Below are 23,759 nucleotides of genomic sequence, written 5' to 3'. Positions count from 1 at the left end.
ATCTCTCTTTCTCTTATAATAATAATAATAATAATAATAAATTTTATTTATACCCCGCCCTCCCCTGCCGAAGCAGGCTCAGGGCGGCTAACAATACGGTGACCAATGGTACACCAACAATAAAACAGTTACATTAAAAACATTAAATTAAACATTAAATTAACCTTAAAAACCAGAATTAAAACAATTAACTAAAACATTTTTGACGCTATCCTTGACACTCTTCTAGTTGATGTTGATGGCGGATTTCAGTTATTCATAAGCTAATTTAAAAAGGGTGGTCTTGCAGGCCCTGCGGAACTGATCAAGGTTCCGCAGGGCCCGCACCTCCTCTGGGAGTTGGTTCCAGAGATGTGGGGCTGCGGCCGAAAAGGCCCGAGAGCGAGTATTCTGTAGTTTATTATACTAGTTAATATACTATACTATATTATTTGATAGTCCCCTCTGAACACGGAGGCTAAGAGACCATGGAAAAGACCTCCTGTTCTAACAAATATGACTGAATTTACCTTGAGTGTGCGCCTTTATTTAGCATTCAGAGTGGTAAAGCTGCAGTACTGCAGTCCAAGCTCTCTGCTCACAACCTGTGTTCAATCTTGGCAGAAGCTGGGTTCAGGTAGCCAGCTCCAGGTTGGTAAAATGAAAGCTGGGTTCAGGTAGCCGGCTCCAGGTTGGTCAGCCTTCCATCCTTCCAAGGTTGGTAAAATGAATACCCAGCTTGCTGGGGGCGGGGGGGGGGGGGGCGGGGAAGTGTAGATGACTGGGGAAGGCAATGGCAAACCACTCTGTAAAAAAAAAAGTCTGCTAAGTAGTTAAGTGTATCTTTAAATGTTAGTAGTTATTGATAATGATTAAGATTAAGTTTTAGAAGAAGATAGAGTATAAATATTGGTTCTTGATTAGAATAGAGTAGCCTTAAAATATTATTATTTTGACTTATTATCATCAGCGGGAGCCAAGTAACAGGGGGAGGGTAGTTAGAAAGTAATATAGGAAATGGTGGTGAAAAATGATTAAGGATGTAGAAATAGAAATTGTTACCTTATGTTACCAATGTTTATAATTAAGACTGGGGGGAGGGGGGAGGGAAAAGGGTAATGTATGAGGAAGGCATTAAGTGATTATTAATATTTTATTAGTATTAGATATAACTGCCATATGTTACCAATAAAATTGTTGTTGTTTTTTTAAATTTTACCGTTTTATTTACACTTATACAAGAACATTTTACATACATACATTATACAGATTGAAGGTGCTTGTGGAATATACAAACATAAGCATTCCTTATTAAATTATCTTGACCTTATTTCCAGTAGCTTTATTGTCTTGTTAATAAATCTTCCCTCCATTATCTTACTTATTATATATCACAGTCTGGAATATATCACAGTCTATATCCTAACGGCTGCTAGAATTTTGTTTGCAAAAGTTTGGAGACAGAAAGATATACCTCCAAAGGACGAGTTAATACAAAAAATCTTTAATGTCGCAGAAATGGATATTCTCTCTAATATGATAAGAGGCTTATCTAGAACGGATGCAATTGAAAAATGGAGAAAATTTTACGATTGGCTTAATAAACCAATAAAATTGTTTTAACGAAAAAAAAAGTCTACTGTGAAAACGACATGATGCGACGTCACCCCAGAGTTGGAAATGACTGGTGCTTGCACAGGGATACTGTTTTAATTTACATCTACTGGTTTAATTTACAAAAGTTCAGACATCTTTAAAAGTCTCACCTCTTCTCCAGGGCTCTGAACCAATTCTTTATGATTTAGGCCCCATGAAAGTGATTATCAGCCAATCAGAGCCCATGTAATCCCACTGGATGGAGAGGGGGAGGGTAAGCCAGGTTCACCTTAAGAGGAATGATTTTTTTTTTTTTAACAAAGTCTGAGTCCATTGGCACCTTTCAGACCAATGAAGTTTACATAATTCTGGGCATAACCTTTTGTGTGCATGTATACTTTCCCAGATATTTTTCAAACTATTGGATGGGGATTTTGTGGCTCCAGGCTTTTATTTGGCTTTTTGTTAGGGTTTGGGGGTCAGCGTAGGGAAAAATGCTTATTTTGTGTGAGGGTCCATCAGTCCTTTCTGGTGTGTGTAGGTTCTCTGTTAAGGTGCTCCCTTGAGAGAAAAGAGAAGCTTTAAACATGCCAGGTAACCTGTCCAGAGCAAAAGGGAATCAAATCTCCCCTCAGGGACTTTACTTGAGGTTCAGCTGCAAAGTAATTATTCTCAATGGGGAAAGCTTTATAACCCTTGGGAGGAGAAACTGAGAGCCAGTTTTATGTATTGAAGCCATCCATACAAAGCATTTACCTCGTTAAGTACCTCATTTTGTGTTGAACAAACCTTTGTCATTCATCTCCATCTGTGTCTTGCCTGTCTAGTCAAATATCTAGGACAAACTGATTCACAAATAATTACAGCCTTGGTCTAGTGGAGTTTCAGAGAGTAGCCATGTTGGTCTTCAGTGGAAGACCTAGATTCCGGTTCAGTAGCACCTAAGAGATCCACAAGATTTTGAGAGTCAGTTCTCCTTTCATCAGGAACCTTGGCAAGGGAGCGTTGACTCTCAAGAGCTTGAATCTAGCAAGAGTCCAGGAGCATCTTAAAGACTAACAAAATCTGCGGCAGGGTATAGCTGAAGTGAGCAGTGGCTCACCAAAACTTCTACCTTGCCACAAATTTTGTTACGTCGTTAAAATGCTACTGGATTTATGCTCTTTTCTACTGTTACACGATCAGACTAACATAGCTATCCATCTTGATCAAGCTTGAATCTAGTTCCTCCAGGAGGTTTCCAAATAAGAGACCGTTAGGGAGCTTAAAAAGGTAAAGGTAGTCCCCTGTGCAAGCACCAGTCGTTTCAGACTCTGGGGTGACATTGCATCACAACTACATTTTCACGGCAGACTTTTTACGGGGTGGTTTGCCATTGCCTTCCCCAGTCATCTACACTTGCCCCCCAACAAGCTGGGTACTCATTTTATCGACCTCAGAAGGATGGAAGGCTGAGTCAACCTTGAGCCAGCTACCTGAACCCAGCTTCTGCTGGGATCTGCATGTAGTTTAGTCAGATACAAGCTTTGGGATTGCACATAGTTTACACGTAACCAATCCCAAAGCTTGTGTCCCACTTTTTGATTGCGGGCAGTTGGGGCTTAATGAATCTAAAGAAGAGGTTAGTGTGGGGGACTGGAGATTCTTGAGTCCAGAAGCTGGTTGCCTCAAAGCCTTCCTCCCATACCTCACTGCATAGCTGCCACTTAAGTGTCTGCTTAAGATCTCTTGACATAGACATAACTGGTAAGCAGGCCTCATTTTGGGCAGGAGCTCATAGGAGTGGAGCTCTGGAACCTTTAAATTTTATCATGCTCTCTCTTTCTCCCCAACCCCCTCCAAATACTTGCTTCTGGGCTCTTAAGATGTGACAAACTTTCTAATATTTTCCCCCACAAAAAATGGGAAAATAACCAAAACATATCAAGCAGACAGATGGAAATCTTCCATCATGCCACTGTGGCCACATAGGAGAAAATAATGTAAGATGTATGATGGGAATAAGGTTTTACTATGACAATTATAATTCAAGAAGCATTTTAAAGCAGACGCTGAGCTGATATACTTTAGTACACCTTCCAGTGATGTCAGGGGTATGTGGCATGCACTAATGAGCTCCAGCACCTCTTTTTCTATTAAATGACCCCTGCTTATGGACAAAAAAAATGATCTTGCAATGCTGTGTTCTGTGAGAATGACAGCAGACAGGTTTGCATCACACAATTCTATGAGTCAAATAAGCCACTGAGTGACCTTTATAGTACATGTATACTTCCTTTCCACTCCATTGTAAGTCACAGACTCCCAACATAACTGCAACTGAACTTTGTGCCTTAATTCAGTTCAAAGTTACAGGTTAATTGTAAGCAAGAAAATGAAATAGCCGCTTCTAATATACCCTGCACTTTCAGGGACATGAACGGTATATTATTACATGTCAGCTTGAGAAACATGGCTTCAAATTCCAACTCAGTCATAACGAAATGAGCTCGAGCAAGTTCAGTCTGGAGAAGAGGAAGCTGAGGGGGAACATAACTGCTCTCGAAGTATTTGAAAGGCTTCCACTCGAGGGCAGGGCGCTGTTCCTGCTGGCAGTGGAGGAAAGAACTCGCAAGAATGGGTTTAAATAAGGGTGGGAACTGGGAAGGTTCTGGCTGAATATTCAGGAAAATGTTTCTACAGGAAGAGCTGTTCAACAGTGGAACCAGCTACGTACCTAAGGTGGTGGCAACCTTCCCTTCACTGGCGGTCTTGAAGCTGTGGGACCCAACTGTCTTTTAAAAAAAATATTGCTGGTCTTCTCATACCCTTAAGCGCATTCAAGCTTTCTGAATCCAGCCACTGTCTGCTCAAGTTAGCACGGACAAGATGGGGGGGGGGGGGGGAAGCCCTGAAAAATTTAAAACATCCTTAACTTTCCCTCATTTTCTCAGTCCAATGCAGATGAAACCAGAGAGGTAGTAATGCTTTTCAGAATAACGAATGAACACACCAATGTTTTAACAAGCTTTTATTGTGAAATACTGGATTTAGAAAAAGTACAAAAATGTTGACCGTCAAATGTGTTCCAGTACAGAATTTCAATAGTATATACATGTGTAGCAAGCTTAACATCTCCACCTCAAAATGGACACAGACATTACTAAAAATGGACTGCAATATTCACAGGGTTAAAAATAAATAACTCAAGCCAAGTGAGCCTTGTTGTTCGATGCTAATCAAACAGTGGAAAAACTGACCAAAATGCACATTATAGTACAACGCATCACCTGGAAAGCTTATGTAAAAATCAGGTTCATCATGAAAATACTCTACAACTCCAGAATTTCATATGCTAGTGTCTACCCTTTAAAAATTTCCCACATTAAAAAGAGGTTATGAAATTTAAAAACCAAAAATGATACTTTACTAATTGAGTGTGAAGTCCCTAAATGCTCTTCTATTGGGCTTGGCAAAACTCCAGTACTTAGAAACCAAATTGTGAATCTTTCTCGACAACATTCCTACTGCAGCATAGCAAGTTTCAATGGGAATTCTCTGATTTCAAAGTATAAATTTCATGCTAAGAGTTTTGACCTTTTGTTTAAAAACCTGAACATATCAATGATATGTTGCTGGTCAACTGGAAAAAGATATCAAAATTCTATGAAATGAAAGTCTGTAATTAAAAAAAAAATCTTCAGTGACTGAACAATCCAATAGAACAGCAGCAGCTGCGTTAACTGTAGCTGTGTTAATTGTGTAAGATCAGGACATAGTATTTATAAACTTACAAAGTTCACTTTAGTATAAAAAAATTAAAAAATCTCATTATTGTAGAAAGCAGCTTTTTCTCCCCTTTCAGATTACAATTATTTAGTAGTCTATTGGGAACAAATTTTCCCAATCTTTAGGTAGCTGTGGGCCCCCAAGCCAAAGCATAATGCTAGCTGAAGTGCAAGAATTTCCTGGAATAGTAACTTGAGCACCCTTGTATCAAACAGGCTTTTCATTTCATGGAAAAACAGCTTGTTTTAAAGCTGGTGAGAGCATGCTTTTCTGGAACAAGCTTTTGACCTTTTCTCAGTCACTGGTATTAAGATCACAAAGCACTGGTTAGAACTTTTAACAGATAAGATTACTCTGACAGCACTATTTCTCTTCAAAAAGCCACTCTCAAAATTTCTACCAACAGGGAATCTTACCCCCACAGGTGTCTACTGAGGAAAATCCATCTATTGGCTGAAAAACTCCTGAGTCCTGTATAATTGGTTACGGGACACTTCTGAAGTGCCTCTGTTCATGTAGAGCTGGTTTGACCACCAAAGGTATCGCTATTGCTCTAGTGCATGCAAGCTAACTAGAACTTAACTGACCCTCTCCTCCTACAACAGCACATTACAAATGCAGATTGGCAGGGCTGGAGGGCAAGGCATCTTACGCGTAGGCCTCTCACCATTACTGATAAGCTCCCATGGAATCCTAAAGTCCCTTGAAATGCAGTCTGGAAGACACTGTTTTAGGACGTGTCTACGTGGCTCTTTCAGTGTGGAACTGAACACTGTGCTTCTGGCTGCACTGAGTGACTATCCAATGAGCCTGTTGGACTAGCAAGGGCTATACAGTCCTCTTGAGGTGAAGGTTTCCCACCCCCCTCAGTGGGCAGTGTCCATGGGGCATTTTGTAGCTCCCAGGTTATTAGTGCACACAGCACTGTAAAGAAATTCTTTTTCTTTGGGGGGGGGGGGGGAGGAGAGGTTATTGTCTACTACTAAAAAAGGCATGTTTCTCTAACCAGTTTTTAAAGACGCATTAAGCTATGGTAAGATGCTATTTAAAGAAATTTGCATCATCCAATTGAGGACAACATGGAGACAACAATGCAAATTAGCAGTGAGACAAAAGAGAAATATTCTTTTAAAAGCCCTGTGGTTTAGGGTTGCCAAAAAATTAAATTAGGCACAACAAAAGTTAAGAAGCTCTACAGACACATCTGTTACAGTCATCTACAACCAATATTTTAGCTGCTTACCAGCTCTTAGCGCCTTAGCTAGCATTCTAACAACTTTGATCGTAGCAGTCAATTCTTCTGTACACGCACATATACATTTATATATACACAAAAAAAGTAACCATGATTTAAAAAAAAAAATCCCCCCAAAAAACTTATATACAAAATACCAGCATTCCTATAAATAAACAATTGGGATAAAAGGCACTTGGCAAGAGGAAAAAGTCTACAGTAAATTTCAAAAAACAAAACAAAAACCAAACTCCACGTTTTGTTCAGGTACTTACAATAAAGAATCTCTCTTTTAAATTTCTATCACAAGAAATGCAAAACACTAATCACTAAGCATAAAACTGTTAAAATTCATTTACATATATATATTTATAAGGTTTAAATGACTCGTAATAAAAGCACCGTGATTTTTTAAAATCTTCAGCATACTCTTTGTTTTGACCCACACATACAGCGGACTTGCTGTATGTCTGCTGCTGATTCTCTTCTCAAACAGACTGCTGCTGTAGTATTGATACGGATGGTAGTGTTTCCTGATGCCAATCTGCCCAGAGCCCAGGCCAATCCTGTTTTTGTCCAGGCACTCCATATAAACCAAGTTTCACTGAGTAAGCGTGTGTAGCAGCGTTGCTCGATGGACTGGCTCCCTCAAGGTGCCGCCAGTCTCGCTTCTTATTGCATGATGTGGTTTTTTAAAAAGAGCACTCGCTCTTCCTGAATGCCAGTTATTGGCAAAACGCTCCCTGTATTGAAAGAATAAAGAAGTGTTAAAAGCCTTCTTCGAGCCAGCTGAAGTGTTTTAATCCAAATGGTTCATTGCATTATCCATTACAAACAGACATGCTACTCTGTGTGCACAGAAAAATATTCTTCTTGCCATACAAACTAAGACGTTCCCACAGAGTAATTGTACCTTTTGAATATTCACACCTCTGTGAGCAGCTTGCTCTTCACGGAGATGTCAGCATACTCCCGCTCTTGTCAAACTTCTTGCCCTTTGATAATGCTGCGACTTGCTTGAGTAACTCTCGGTTTTTTGCCTGCGAGAAAGCAAACACCTTTAGCATTCTGTAAGCCTTTGATACCACTTTGATTATACCAAAAAACATTTTTCACAATGCAATGAAAGATTTTTTTGTGCATGTGTCATCTCTCTCTCCCTATATGAAGCTTGCCTCTTCCATTTTTGTACCACTGCCATTAAGGCTCCAGAAGACCCAACTCCCTTCTCATTGCTGAAAAATACAACTACCTTTACATTTTTCCATTGGTAGTAATATAAGCAACCCAGAAATGGGTTCCCTCCCTATTGGAAAAAAGGGAGAAAATGATTTAAAAGCCTCTCTCTGTTTACACTGTAGCCATGACAGCTACATTTTTAAACGTTTTTTTTTAAATGACTGCCAATAAAACATAATAGAAGAATAGATAACAAATTCAAACAGGAAGCTAGGGGTGTGCACAGTGCCGGCTCTAGGGCGAATACTGCCCTAGGCAGGACCCCCCCCCAGTACGCTCCACACGCCCTACCAGTTTCTCCCAGCCTGCGCCTGTGCATTTTGTTAAAAGATGGATGGAGGAGGTATCTCCCCCCTCCTTTTGCTCCCTCCATCCGTCTTTCGATGACAGGTGCAGGGGCGGGCTGGGAGAATCTGGTAGGGCACAGTTTTAGTCATGGCGAGCTGGGGGGGGGGGGGGGACGAGCAAGCGGAGCGTGGCAACAGCGCGCCAGGGGTGGCTGGCCGCGACAGGAGGCAAACTAGCTGGTTGTCTTGGGCACTGGAGGAGGGGGAGCCCTATTTGGCACCCTAGGCAACCGCCTAGTTTTCCTAGTGGGCGAGCCGGCCCTGGGTGTGCATTTGGATCTACCCGAGCTGAAAATATACCCAAAAATATCTTATTGGTAGTTTGTGGGTATATTTTGGCTTCCCAAACATATCCAGGTTTTCTCAGGAAAACTGAAAAAAAAAAATCCCAAGAAAATCCTGGATATATTCAGGAATTTCAGAAGGATCTGAAAACAGCAGAGAGGCAGGAGAACTTGCTCCTGTCTCTCAGATGTTTGTTGGCCAGGCTTAGAAATCAGCCTAAGGATTAGCCAGGTGGCAAGGAACTGAGAGCTCTTCACCACCTTGGCTGTGGCTGGCTTCTAATGCAGCCTGGCTTAAACAGAGAAGCCTGCCCAAGATCAGCTGGGTCAGTGAGGAGATCATGTCATGGGACACAGTATATGAACCCATCATTTTGTAACTATTGCACTCCTTAATGTTTGTGAAAGAAAAACTGCAGGGGGTCCCCAGCTGCTGGAGGACTGTTTCTGTGGGATTTAAATCCCGAGTGCTTCCTTGTGCATTTTAAATGTTTTAAATCTTGCTAACTGGACCGTTACAATTAGTGTCCTTGCAACCTGGCTGCTGTGTTGTTAGCTGCCTTGAGTCCAAGGAGCTGTGCTGTTTGAATACGACAGGTAATCCTGAGGTGGATATGGGATCCCTCACCTCAAAGGAAATAAAGACACACTCAGGATCACCACTGGAGTGAGGGTTGAATCACCAGCAATTGCAAATGTCTTAGGTAAGGGTAAGTCCTTGGATTCAGACTGTATATATGAACACATAAATTTGCCTCACACCGAATCAGATTGTTGGCCCATCAAGGGCAGCTCTGTCTACTCAGACTGGCAGTGGCTATCCAGGTCTCAGGTCAAGGTCTTTCACATCACCGCCTACCTGGCTCTTTTTACCTGGAGATGCTGAGGACTGAACCTGGGACCTTTTCCGTGCAAAGGAAAGGCTCTATGACTGAGCCATGGCCCCATTCCCTCCTATATTGTAGCCCAGTGGCTCCTAACCTTTTTGGCACCAGGGACCCATTTTGTGGAAGACAATTTTTCCACGGACCGGTGTGTGTGGGGTGCTGGGATCTTTGCCTCCCCAGGATGCCCCTCCACCCACATCCCATCCCTGCCCCCCATAGGTCTTTAAATGGAGGGGGGAAGCCGGGACTGTTTGTGCCACCTCCCCGCTAGGTAGCCAGGAGGCAGGCCAGTCTGCATCCCCCTCCCATTTAAAGACCCCCACTGGTCAGCTGATCGGGTGGAAGGGGTGGTGGGGCTGCTCTGTCTCACTCTGAGGCTGCCTCCCTGCCTCAGAGCAAGGCCACACTGCCTCTTTCATCCACCCAGGTCCTGGGCGGGTGGGGGCAGTATGGTGCCTCTGCCTCACTCCGCGGCCGGGTTGCTGGCAGGCTGAGGACTGGGACTGGTGTGCGGCCCAGTGGTTGGGGACCCCTGTTGTAGCCTATTTGATTTGTTCCACACAAGTGGCAGAGTTCATTCATGCTTCCACAGTCCTGTTCTGGGCTACAAGTTTCCCTCTGGGACCTCAGCTCCCAGATCACAAGGGTCCAGCTGGGATTGGGAGGGCAGTGTGCGGAGAAAGGGAGCTTAAGCTTCCCGCTTGATTTCCTGACCTGCCAACAACCTCAGGAGGCTCATGCAGAAAAATCTGTGTGTACCTCACCAGCAGTGTTCCCTCTGTGCTTAGTGTGAGCTAGCTACATTTTTTAGGCTCTGGCCATTTTTGTCTTAGCTCAGGAAAAATGGCCTCAAAGCAAACAAATTTATGCCGTAGTTCACAACTTTAATGGCAGTAGCTCATGAAGTAGAATTTTTGCTCACAGGACTCCATGGCTTAGAGTGAGCATTGCTCACCAGTACTCATGTACCTCCTCCTCCAAAGTGGTAAAGAGCAGTCATTTCATTAAGGAAAACAGCGCCAGGAGAAACCTTGAACTTTCTCTCCTTGATCCAAATCAACACCAATACATGCAAAACTGGGAAAATGAGTTTCCAGGTAGAACTTGCAGTACACATCAGATAGAAAGACCTCTTGGTGAACCCAGGCACAACAGAAGGAATATGCAAGAGGCAACTAGGCCTCCCACATGCTTGAGCTAATGTGCTGTTTTACCTGAAGCTGTTCTACAGTTTCCTTGTGAGCTCTCTCCATACTGTTCATCTTTGTCCTTAGGTTTGACTCCTGGTACTGGAAATCTGCTTTCAGCTCTGTCAACTAGGAAAAAAGAATTGTTTGGAATCTTAAATATCTTGAATGCATGTTGATAAAGCAAGTTTTTGTCTCCCTGGTGGATCCACTAGAAAATTCTATCCACTTTTCGACTGATTTGACAAGCAGCAAAGGAAATATGTACGAAAAACTTTGTTTGCCTGAGCAATTTATAACATGATACTCCATTTCATAATTTCTCCCCCCCCCGTGAACTACAAGGAAACTTAACATGTATTGCTATTTAAACAGCATCTTCCCAAAACAAACTAGCATGTAATGGTAAGAATTTTAACACTCTAAATTGAATGTTTTAAAAGTAAACCCCAAAGCAATGAGCTTGAATTACTTATGTTATATTATCTTACTTATTTTATGTGCATTTTATATACCCTCAACTTTCAAACAGCAAAACTGACCAAAACAGGAGTACAAGTAAAACACACAGCTTCAAATACCAGTGTTATCTCCAGTCTTTGGTTCTCCCCTGCAATGTCTTCTGTATCACTGGTAGGAAACATCTGCTTATCTCAATTTTTTTTGGCAATGAAGCCAGTACATTAGCAATTGAGACTACAAATAATTAAGTTGTGAAAAACCAAACAGTACTAGGTTGAAGGGTCCTGAGAGAATAACAATCTCAAAATGTACAATACTTCTAAGGATGGCTGCAATTTGTTTTCTACTAAGTAGATTTGTTTTCTACTAAGAGAAAAAGATATGCACTGGCATCCAGTTCTAACATCCGATTAGCCTATTGCAATGTGCTTTACCATTGCATGTAACTTATAAGGCAATTCAGAAACACCAATTAAGGTGCACAATACCACTGCTAGCAGGGCTAAGGATAGATTCGGTTGGGTTTTATATATTCCTACATAACACTGCACCCCACCCCAACAAAAGAAAAAAAATGCCACTTGTTACCTTTGTGCTTGAGGAGACAAATTGAATGTCTCAGTTAACATCTCACAATTAGAAAAGATTCTCTTACACATGTTTCTCTTTTTGACATATTTATTGCTTTACTGTTGTTCCCCCTTAATGAAATCCAAACTGTGGATCCTATATACTTGTTATTTCTGTTTTGTCTCTGCATATCTTAAAATATCTTCATCATGTTACATACTAATTTGCTGTTCAGCCTCTGTCTATAATTTGAATGGTTATCTTCCATTTCTATGTATCTGAAGAAGGGTGCATGCACACAAAAGCGCATAGCTTGAATAAAACTTTGTTGGTCTTAAAGGTACTGCTGCAATCTAACTTTGTTCTGGGCTACAGATAGCTATGCCTCCCTTAAAAATGCATCTCAATAAATTTGAAAGAACTGATCAGATTCAGAGTACAAATCAGTGGTGGCATTTATTTTTAAAGCCCCAAATGCACAAAGAGCATGGTTTCCTAAGGATACCCTAACTGCTCCCACTTATACCCGGTCAAATGCCAAGATACACTGGAAGCCCAGTAGTGTATCTTCACCCACCCTTAGATGAGCAGAGACTCTGAGCCACTTTGACTGTGGCACCTCAGTAGAAGAATGGCCTCTTTTGCCTTTCTTTCCATTTGAGGATATGGGAGATTAGGGTGGATTTTTTTTGGTGGGGGGAAGGGGGGCTGGTTTGAATTTCGCTGTTGCTGCTCAATGTTCTAAAGCAAGTTTATTTTTGTACCACTGGTGTTTATGTGGTTTTAACTTTGTTGTTTATGATAGCTGTAACTATGATACCAACTGTCTCGAGAGCCTTGTGCTATGAGGCAGCAAAGAAATATTTCAAATAAAATGAAGTAATGTAGTTTTGCAGTAAAGCCATCTGTCTCAGTATTATAGTGTTGCAGATTGATGGGGAGAGGATTGAGAGTGGTTACACAGCCACAACGTGAACACTGATATGCTCCCCATGCTGTCTAGGAGAGCTTCTTTTGTCCTTGTCAAATGGGAGGGGAAGGGAATTCTTGCTCCACCTCGTTGTCTACTAAATGCCACCCTTCCCAGTTGCTGTCAGGGCTTTTGCTTAACATTTTATTACTCTGGTAGTCTTGACTGGAGAATTGCCTCTGATTTAAGCAGTATTTTTCTGTATACTCAAGGAGTCCAATGGGAATTCAGAAGTGGCTGCATTATCTCAAGTCAAACTGGCTTGAAAAGGGCAACCGACTACTAAAGAAACTGATTCAGCTAAAGTATAAGAGATTTCATGATCATGAAGATGTTGCTCCAATATATCTCTTTGGATTGATGTCACAACCCAAAAATGGGGGTCTGGTTAAAGAAAGAGAAGCTGTGCTGTGAAATCTAGCATTTTTGCTATAGCAAATCAATACAGTTCTGACGTCACAGTCCAAACCCATTTCCAATTCTGGCCACAATCTCATTCTGAATGTCATTTTTTAAAAAAAAAAATCTGCACAACAGGGCCATATATGGACTAGGGGAGTTTTCTCACAAACCAGGAGAAATCCCTGGATTGCAGAAATATAAATATGGGGAACCCCTCCCCGCAGAGAAACAATGTCTATGCAGAAATTACAACTAAAAAAAGCACCAAATGCCACAGTTGCATGACCTGTTTGGTGTAGTGGTTACAAGTGCGCAGACTTTTATCTGGGAGAACTGGGTTTGATTCACCACTCCTCCACTTGCAGCTGCTGGAATGGCCTTGGGTCAGCCATAGCTCTGGCAGAGTTGTCTCTGAAAGTGCAGCTTCTGGGAGAGCTCTCTCAGCATCACCTACCTCACAGGGTGTTTGTTGTGGGGGAGGAATTATGAGTTACTCTGAGTGGAAGGCAGAATATAAATCCAATGTCATTGTCTTCTTCTTCTTATAAAAGTACTGCTTGCCCATTTTTGAACTCACTGCACTGTAAGGTTCAGCTACATCATGCACTAAAAAGGTTTCTGTGGGCTAAACCTGAATAGCCCAAACAAGCCAGATCTTGTCAGATCTCAGAAACAGCACTGGCAGTGGTTAATATTTGGATGGGAGACCACTAAGGAATACCAGGATTGCTATGCAGACAATGCCTAATCACCTCTGAATAACTCTTGCCATGTAAGCCATATGGGGTCACCCCCAAGGTGGTTGTGACTTGACAGCAAAAAATACATGTCCTTTTGTAATTTACCTAGACTTGCAGAAACACCAATTGGCAGGCAACTTTTATTACCTTTTACGGCTATCCAGACCAAACGGCCTTCTAAACTGTCACACTGTTCCACCATGTGATCCCAGCTCTGTATAAGTTTGTCCTCTTAATCAACAAACTGCATGTATTTCAGCCCACTGTACCTGATCCCCTTGTCTGAAGAAGTGTGCTTTCAGCACACGAAAGCTTACGTTCTGAATAAAACTTTGTTGGTCTTAAAGATGAAACTTGACTCCTGCTTTGTTCAACTGCTTCAGATCAACACAGCTGCCAACCTTGAAAACTCTATGTGACAAGGCATTCCAGGATGCAGCCACCTGACTTAAAACTTCTGCAGCCCATTCATAACTTGGGAACTTCCTGCATGCTTATTGGATTAGTGAGGATAAAGTGGGCACCCAGGCCATTAAGACACGCGTGGGAGGTCTCTCACAGTAGGAGGGAGACGTGGAAGAAAATGCCTTTCCCCCACATTACTGTTTGAACAAAATCCATTTCCACTGAAGTTGCTCTTTTTAAAAATAATTTGTGACCCAGTAAGACAAATGAACATATAACAGGGAGTAGCTACTGGGCTTTTTACCTTTTTATCTTTCTCCAAAATAGTTTGATCCCTTTGTTGCAAGAGCCGTTTAAGTGACATAACTTCTTCTTTCAATTGACTGATGAGGACGAAGTTGTCAGTGCCTCCGCTGTCTGCAGACTGATTTATGGAACTACTGTAAAATAACAGCATTCATTGTGACCAAAGGAGGGGGGGAAATTATGCATATTCCAAACTTAACGGTTTTTCAGACATCCTTAAGAACTAAAGTATGTACCTTACAGAAATGGATGAAACTGGCAAATTAGCTTACTAATGGCATACAATATATATATCTGCAGAAATATAATTATTAGCTTCAAAGAGTCAAATACTCACTAAATGAAGCAGCTACCTTTTACATAAATTTCAAATGATTCAAAGACATCTGTGTTTGGTGTCTCGTCTAACAAAATGTTTTTGGAACAAAATGTTTGTAAGAATTAGAACAAAGCAACAGATTCAAACCTGCATAACAACTGAACTGCTGTTGCTAAAGGGGTATCCAATGTCGGAGCTGCATGTCTTTTGCTCTAATTTTAGTTAATTTCCCCCTCAGTTTACATAAGTGTAAGTGCAGATACACCTTAACAAGAAAAATTCCAGGAATGAACCATATGGGAAATAACAGAAAGGAATAGCATGAATTGTGCCTGTCAGCAAATCATTGTACTCGACAACAGAATAGGAAATTTTGTAGGAAGAAAAGAATTCCAAATTTTACCTATCTCCATTAGATGGCTTGGATTCCATTTTGGGTTTTTTCTTTGGAGTTTCATTCTGAATAGCTGCGGAGGATTTATGGCTGGGGGAAAAAAAAGAATGCCTGACCATTTCATGTGTGTCCATATATATCTATTTTTACACAAAATATAACACAAAGACTCAAAGCAGATCTTTAAGCAGAAGACTGAATAAAATAATCAATATTCACCTCTGTTTCCACAATCCCTGATCCTGTTCTGGACTCAGACTGCTGATTCTGAAATACAGAACACAGAACAGGCTTAACAGTGACAATCCCAGAACTGTTTGTGAATTAAGTTACCACTTACACTCCTTATGGCAAGTGCAGTCTCTATGCACTTTATTTGGAATTTGCACTTCATTTCCCACATAAACACACATGCAGTTTTTCTTTGTCAAAAAGGGGACCATGCTTTAAAAATAACCTAGCCGTATCCACAAGTGTCAGCACTTAAACAGGAAGAAGCCTGCTAGCCAGGGCTTGTTTTGTAGCAGGAACTCCTTTGCATATTAGGCCATACCCCCCGATGTAGCCAATCCTCCAAGAGCTTACAGTAGGACCTGTACTAAGACTTCTGAAAGCTCTGGGAGGATTGGCCACATCAGGGATGTGTGGCCTAATATGCAAAGGAGTTCCTGCTACAAAACAAGCCCTGCTGCTAGATAACATTTAAGAAATATCTTAAGCAAGCTGATATGGCCCAAATGTGACTCCCAACTATGTGAGGTTTCTAAAAGTTGATGCAGTCTGAAGAAGATCATATTGGATTTATATCCTGCCCTATACTCTGAATCTCAGAGCAGTCACAATCTCCTCTACCTTCCCCCCCACCACAACACACTATGAGGTAGTTGGGGCTGAGAGAGCTTTCACAGCAGCTGCCCTTTCAAGGACAACTTCTGTGAAAACTATGGCTGACCCAAGGCCATTCCAGCAGGTGCAAGTGGAGGAGTGGGGAATCAAACCCGGTTCTCCCAAATAAGAGTCCACACACTTAATCACTACACAAAATCAGCTCTCCAGTTTGGCTTCAAAAGCTTGAACAAGCCAAGGGGGAAGTCTGACCCTTTGAGCAGGAGACACACTGGATGTATCAACGTAGCTGAAAAACAGCTTGCAATGCAGCAAGAGGGGCTTCTGCTTGAAAAAATACAACCCAGGGTTCCCCTGGACAAATGGAATCTGGTTAATATCATTTTTGGGAGTTATTGAAATACAGAATGGGATCCTGAGGCAAGTTTTAGTGGTCCAAAATCTCTCCAACCCATGATCATGCTTTCAAACCAAAAAAACTAGGAAGCAGCATTAAGCAGAAAAAAAAATCTTCCTACAACATGTAAAACGATAATTGACTTCCTTTTCGGTATCATCTGTTTTAGTATCGTGAAGCTGCCTTATACTGAATCAGACCTTGGTCCACTGAAGTCAGTATTGTCTACTTGGACTGGCAGTGGCTCTCCGGCAGAGATATTTCACATCACCTGCCCTCTGGTGCTTTCAACTGGTGATGCTGGGGACTGAACTTTGGACTTTCTGCAGGTCAAGCGGATGATCTACCATTGAGCCACAGCATCTCTAGTTCCACTCATCATTTGTATCTGGGTCCAACTGCAGGCACAAGAGCAACAGAGCAGCTCCGTTCCTTGGTCTTTCACAGCACTTACTTGTGATGGCTGCTGCTGTGACGATGATGATGGTGATGGTGGTGATGGCGGTGGTGATGTTTCAAATGATGCTGGTCTTTTTCGGAGATAGATGTGGAGGAAGAGTTAGAATGCGCCGACCCTAAGCTCTTCCTCTGTTCCTTGGTCTTCTGCAGGACTCGCTTGTAGGACAGAGTGCAGAGCCAACACAACAGCTTCCCATCAACCTTTTGGGAAATCATTCGCAGCAAGTTATGTTACACGTACTGAGTGCTAAAAAGACATACAACAGCCAAAATAAAATTATCAAATACTACTGCTGTGACTCTTGCACGTACAAACAAATTACAAATATAGTGAAAATTCAGCAGAACACGGAATACAATAGGTCAGACACTCCTCAAATACTACTGCTGCGACCCTTGCACATACAAATGAGTTACATATGTAGTGAAAATTCAGTTGCACAAGAAATTACTGTATGACTAAAAAATATCTGACTTTAATATACAGATGCTATGATTATGCAGGCAGCTCTGTCACCTCCTGTTCAAGATGCACAACTGTGGTCAACGCTTTATAATTTTGTTCAACCTGCTTCACTTACAACTGTTTTCCCTGTGATATCTCACAACCTGACAACATCCACAGCAACACAAGAGAATGGGAAACGGAAAAGTTCTCAGCTGAAGTAAATAAAAAATGCAGCACAGGAAATTTCCTGTTTTTAGGTGACTTATTTGTTTCTTTGCAAAGGTTGTAGCGTACACAGTACATTAGAAATGTTGTTAGCTAGCCACCCAAGAACTCCTCCTCAAGAATTCTGTGACGGTCCAGCATACAATAGCCATGAGTGAGCCATAACTGGGCACCTTAATAATTAAGCATGTTTGACTGGGACTTGCCAAAGTCCCATTCACTTACAATGTTTTATTTGAGCCTGCCCAAAAAAGTTGAACGTGCCAAGCACGTTGAAGGAATTCAATTTGAAAGTAACCTGGAAAGGCTGGCTTGTATCACACCAAAGCTAGTAAGTACCACACCAACATATTTTTTACCACTTGAAATTTCCCTCTTTTTTGAATTTTACTGTTTTCTTTATTCTAATAGATTTAACACTGTTTATAATACATGACTCTTTTTAAAGTATTATATCAAATATGGATCTGTATAAACATACTCTGGATCCAAATGCCCACATTGAGGGGGGGGGGAAGAGATGCATGTGTGAATGACCACACTCAAGTACAGCCCTATTTCTTGCACAACATAAGCAAAAGGTATACCTCAAAATCAATTACGTAGCTTCGATTCCATCCACACAGACCCCATTCCAATGTTACATTCACATGGAAGTAAGACAGACCATCGTATCAATGTAATATTCCCCACATATATAGCCTAAACAGTTTCAAGTATGTTTGACTAGGGCACAGGTTAGTGATACCAGGCTGCTAGCTGGCATTTCAAGGAGCTTTTCTAGAAGAGTCCCAGGACAAAAATGACGTCTGGCAAGTTGTGACATTACACCCACCTCAAAACCCAGATGTGATATAAGAATGTCAGATGATGCTTTGGCCATCATCCTTGAAAATGCTATTTCATTTCTTGCCTGGGCCTTCCCACCAGAAGCGGGCTACTGGTCTCCCTAGCATGGGTCATCATTATCCGGATTTAAAATAAGTCAGGGCCTTGCTATTGTTATGGAAAGCTTGAATTATTAACTTGTAAGTGCTCTATCTATAAAGTTCTAACAGTCAAAAGCATACCTTTCTTCTTCCCTCTTCTTTGCGATCAAAAGCACATTGCTGCTTGCACTGTTCACATGTCTGAGGTGGTCCATATTTCTTTTCAGAGTTTGTGCAACGCTGACATTTTGTGCCAATAAAAGCTGCAATGATGTTGCAGTACTGACAAGGTTTTGGCTGCAGGAATAAGAGAACAAATAAAAAACATAGTATTTATTGTTTTCAGTGACCAGTACTGCAAACAACAATGACCTGGAACTGAAGAGGAAAAAGAACAAAACTGTTCATTCTGAGCAATTTTCTTTTGATGTTAAGAAAAAACATATAATTTGCACATTAAAGCTATGCTATATTTTATAACTAGGACAACAATTTTTTTAAAAATTATGAACACATAAGCATGAACAATAACAATCTGTACACACATTGGTGCAGAACTCTATTCATTGCAACAGATTTCACAACAGTGTAACAAACATTACCACCAATGTGATATAGTGCTTATATTGTCAACTGGAATATGAGAGAATCTAGACTGAAATCCCCACTCTGCCATGGAAGCTTGCTAGGTGACCTTGAGCCATTCTGCTTTTCTCAGCCTAAGCTACCTCACAGGGTTGTTGGAAGGAAAAAATGAAGGAGTGAATATTATAAGCCGCTTTGGGTCTCCAATGGGGAGAAAAGCAGGGTATATATAAAGTAAATGAACAACACAATGTACAGATGCCAACTCACCGTTCCAAACTGTTTCACATTTTGGGCACACTTCTTACATATTGTGTTAGTTTTGCTGAAAAAATGAAAGAAAAAGCAGGTTAAGCTGAACTTGCATAATGCATTTTGGGGAAAAAACCAAGAGTGCTAACTGTTCAGGAATTTTCTATTTTGTTCAAAAAGTACAGATATTTTGTAAAAAAAGATAATATTTTGACTATTTTATTACAAGCATTTTACATTTTTACTAAAAATGAAAAAAGCATGCAACAAATATAGATAAATCAATTTGTGAATAAAAATGAGCTCTGACAATCTTCCAGATGGCTACTGCAGGAGATAAGTGAATCCAAGACAGATTTCCAGCCCCCACCCCAATCTCAAAAAGAAACAATATAATTTTCCAGGAATTAATATTTGAAATGAAAAAATTGGGGGCGGGGGGGGGATTCGACTGGTCATTTCAACATGTTTGGAACTTTAAAGCAAATATTCAGATATCATTAACCAGTGGCATTCCTCAAAGAACCTATTTTGTTCAGTGGGTGATCTGGAACATTAAAACTGAAATCTGCTATCTGCAGTCATTTAGAAGTACTCTTGATAAAGGCAGAAAATGAGAAACTATACAGGAAAGCATCAAATGCATCAAAGGAAAAAAATAGGATGAAATGCAGTAACCACAGGAATGAACAAATGCACGATTATAATTAAAAGAGTGAACAGACCATGGAGGCCATCCTCTCCTGTCCCTAGTACTTTTGATCTTAGAGGCAATTTTAATCTCCAACCTTAATAATAGTTAAAGACTGTCAGCATGGATGTTAACTTCCGTTTAAAGGAACAGGGATTCATCAGAGGATAACAACACAGGAAAAAAATGAGCTGAAATCCTAACCTATCAAAAACTAACGTTCACTACCATCCTAAGTGAAATCATACCATTCCAAGGCCAGAGTTCACTGAACATAGATGGGTGTAACTCTAGTAAAACTTGGCAGCATTTGAGACACCAATGAAATCAGACTGCAAAGAAAGCAACTTCAGTTGTATGCTGATCTCATTATGAGATGCAAGTTAACAACGTTAACAAATGAAGTGGCTCTGAGAAAGCTGATGTGGAATTATTGAGGGGCACAGTGAAGAGAAGTGGGTGAATGAAGTGATTAGTCCGCAATCACCTCACTTATAAGGCTGAAAAAGGACTTTCAGCTTTCACTTCTAAGGTAAATTTTATTAGAATCTAACTGATACTTCGTATGGATGACTGCACCTTTATAATAAAGTAGGAGTCAAGTTTCACCTTGAAGACCAACAAAGTTATATTCAGAATGTAAGCTTACATTCTGAATAAAACTTTGTTGGTCTTAAAAGTGAAACTTGACTCCTACTTTGTTCTACTACTTCAGAGCAACACAGCTGCCTGCTTGGATCTATGTACCTTTATAAGGCCAACAACAATTTCTTTTGCTGTTTGCAAGTGAGTGAACATGGCAAGGCCGTACCTCTCTTGTTGAAACTCTGAGCGACAATAGGTACATTTTACAATGGGATGGGCGATGCGACATTCCTAAAAGGGAGAGAGAGAAAAAAGGTCAGAACTGTTTACTAATGTGAAATCCATTACATTCCAGACTCATCTCATTTTGCCTTGTGAAGTTATATTCGGAATAGTTAAGATTGGTTAGCCAAAGCATATGAAAACAAATGGTTTGCTGATAAATGCTTCAGCTAACCAATCTTAATCATTTTCAAACAGAAGTATTTGCTCTCACTTCCTGAATCTGTCAAATCTAAAAAGTTTAACAAGTATGAAGCAAATCTGTCTCATAAGAAATCATCTTCAAGGACCATGACGCAACTTGAAAATGTGCTTAATGGAAACGACTGAGATCTTCGCACTCCCCCTAATCACAGCTGTTTCGAAACATTTTGGTCTTTCTCAAGCGCCTGAAAAGTTGGTGTCACTTCTCATCTTCAGTGCAAAAGAAGGGTCTATCAGGTTATTAGCCAGCTTAAATCACTTGGTTATATGCATTAAGTGATAATGGACAACAGAGACATGTGTTAGTTTACACTGCAGCATGTGCCAGCTTTTAACAAATGAAATAAAAGACAGCTAACACACAAAACATATTGTAAATGGTGGAAATGTAATCATTACTTGAACAGAATTTAAAACCAGGATATGCTACAGGATTAAGGAGACATTACATGTACGATGGACCACTGACTATATTAGTGCAGATGTACACAAAATCTGAAGTGCATCAATGGAATAATCTCTAACTGAAGTCACTGGTAACTAGTATGGAAAAACTGAGGGATAGGGAAGCACGTGTGTGAAGTCACCATTGTCCACTGACACTGGGTGGGCAAACACTAGTAAATCTTCAAGCTGTCTGTAAGCTGCTTTTCTGCCTTTATGTCACGTAAGATGAAGAAATGACATGTGGCCTGTTTGTTCAACTGACTGTATGTTTAGTCTACAAATACAACTCTGTTTGCTAGTGGTTAACCACTAGGCCAGAAATTATATAAACACAATACATCTGAAAGACAACCTTCAGAGTTTTAAAACAAGAAATGTCAATTACAGCACGTGGGAATCACATGGATAATGTAATGTGTGATTTGGTCTAGTGGTAAATGAGCTCAAAATAAAAAAACTCAAATTTGCAAAGAAGCCCTATGTGTATCTGATGAATCTGGCTGCTGTTTACAAAAACTCAAGTCTCAACAAACTAAAACATATCAGCACTTCTCAGTCTTGTTGATACTTTGAACTTGTACAACAAATTCTGCTAGAGGAGTCAATGCTCTACAGTACCTCTAGCAATAAACAGCATTTTCAGCAGTGCAACCACGCACATTGTGACATACTAGAACCTGATTAACACATTGCTTTTTTAGCTTAGGTGCGTTTGTGTGAATGTAAGAGAACCCATGTTGGATCAGGCCAATGGCCCATCCAGTTCAACACTCTGTGGCACACAGTGGCCAAAAAGCCCCAAGTGCCATCAGGAGGTCCACCAGTGGGACCAGGACACTAGACGCCCTCCCACTGTGCCCCCCCCATGCACGCTCCCCAAACATACACTTCAAAATATAAAGTAGGACCCAATATGTGCAATCACAACACACCAAGCAAGGGGATGTTGCCACCCCCAACCCAGGATTGTCTGTCAGATTCTCCTGTCTCATAACACCAAAACCGATATATTCCACAGTGTAACATCGTTTGCTTCCTATATCCCTAACACTGGGAGTGGAGAGAGAAAATTCAATGTAATGGCACCACAGACAGAAGTCACAGACCGCTACAAGGTTTGGGTTTTTTTTGGAGGAAGGAAAAGAAAAAAATGATACTGGAGGCCCGTATAGGAAGAACTGTGACTTCTCACTAGGCTTCGTCTCCCTATAACAAGAGTGGCCAAAGTGTGGCTTGAGAGCCACATGTGGCTCTTTCACACATATTGTGTGACTCTTGAAGTCCCCACTGCCCCGTTGGCCAACTTGGAGAAGGCGTCTCTTTAAAAATCACTCCAAGACAAGCCAGCCAGCAGCTTGCAGAATGCATTTAAAGTTAAAGTTGCTTTCTTTCCATCTCTCTCTCCTCCCCATCTATATTCCTTCCTTGCAACATCTGACGTTCATGTCTTGCGGCTCCCAAACATCTGACTTTTTTTCTTTGTGGCTCTTATGTTAAGCAAGTTCGGCCACCCCTGCCCTAGAAGGCAGCGCTAGTGGCAGCAGAGCCTACAGCACGTAACGCGTGAAGAGGCCCAGAACACGTGTATTCTTCCAGAACAGCTCCCGAGAACTTCCTGCGGCCATTTGGTTCTCTGCCCTCCTCTTTTTCGCTTCCGCGGCAGCCCAGCTTTCCTGGCAGCCTCCGCTCCTTTCCACCCTCGCCGGCTCTCCCCTCGGCCCAGCGCCGTCCCAGCCCTCCCCTGCGGCCTTGGGGAGCGGCACCTTGCAGAGCTGCTGTCCCTGGGAGAGCTCCTCGAACGGGTAGCGCTGGTTGCATTTGGTGCACGCGTAGAGCGCCGGGGCCGCGCCAGGGCCTGGCCCAGGTCCAACGGCCGCCGCTGCAGCCGCCACTCCGGAGGCCCCGGATGTTGCCGCCATCCGTCCTCCTCTCCGCGCTGAGGCAGCCGCCAACGGCCCGGCCCCAAACCAACCAATCAGCGAGCGAGCAGGGCGCGAGACTCGGAGGCCAAACGGCCGGCCTTTCCCCTCAGGCGGCTCCTTCCCCTTCCGTCCTTCCTCCCGTTTAGGCCCCGGTTCCTTTTCGGGTCGGCATCCGCGTCGAGGCCCTCCCTGCCTTCCTTCCTCCTTTTCCCTCCCGCCCTTCCTTCTCCTCACACAAACACAGGCCGAGGAACGGACGCAGCGCGAGCCTCGCGGCCTCGGCCAATCATTGCCGCGCGGCAAGGCCGCCTTCAAACCTCGCTCGGCCAATAGCGGCCCGCGGAAGGGCGCGTCAAGCCAATAGGAAAACCAGGACTCGTCTCGCTCCGCCTCCCTCT

At 41.9% G+C, this 23,759-nt stretch overlaps 1 protein-coding gene across 2 annotated transcripts; it reads right to left on the bottom strand.

The window, feature by feature from the left end:
• Positions 1-4,569: 4,569 nt before the first annotated feature.
• Positions 4,570-23,572, bottom strand: FAM76B (family with sequence similarity 76 member B). 2 transcript variants are annotated; one of them, XM_060234922.1, is made up of 11 exons: positions 23,203-23,572; positions 20,733-20,797; positions 19,249-19,303; positions 18,535-18,690; positions 16,787-16,992; positions 15,309-15,356; positions 15,099-15,179; positions 14,375-14,510; positions 10,549-10,650; positions 7,491-7,617; positions 4,570-7,320 (listed from the first exon to the last, which is right to left on the bottom strand). In XM_060234922.1, the coding sequence occupies exons 1-10, from the start codon at positions 23,356-23,358 to the stop codon at positions 7,528-7,530; spliced, it is 1,095 nt and encodes a 364-aa protein (XP_060090905.1). In that variant the 5' UTR covers positions 23,359-23,572; the 3' UTR covers positions 4,570-7,320; positions 7,491-7,527. The 2 variants fall into 2 exon arrangements, with proteins under 2 accessions (XP_060090905.1, XP_060090904.1); XM_060234921.1 differs by having other exon boundaries at positions 15,309-15,350; positions 23,203-23,397.
• Between the last annotated feature and the right edge of the window lie 187 nt (positions 23,573-23,759).

Source organism: Heteronotia binoei, chromosome 3 (assembly GCF_032191835.1).
Source record: "Heteronotia binoei isolate CCM8104 ecotype False Entrance Well chromosome 3, APGP_CSIRO_Hbin_v1, whole genome shotgun sequence".
NCBI classification, from domain to species: Eukaryota; Metazoa; Chordata; class Lepidosauria; order Squamata; family Gekkonidae; genus Heteronotia; species Heteronotia binoei.
This window is presented reverse-complemented; position numbering and strand designations above follow the sequence as displayed.

Coding starts and splice junctions, on each gene's coding strand:
- FAM76B (XM_060234922.1), bottom strand. CDS start 23,358: ATGGCGGCAACATCCGGGGCCTCCGGAGTGGCGGCTGCAGCGGCGGCC. Junction 18,691..19,248: donor ATGTGAAACAGTTTGGAACG/GTGAGTTGGCAT, acceptor TTATTCCTGCAG/CCAAAACCTTGTCAGTACTG. Junction 16,993..18,534: donor AAGAAGAGGGAAGAAGAAAG/GTATGCTTTTGA, acceptor ATTTCCCAAAAG/GTTGATGGGAAGCTGTTGTG.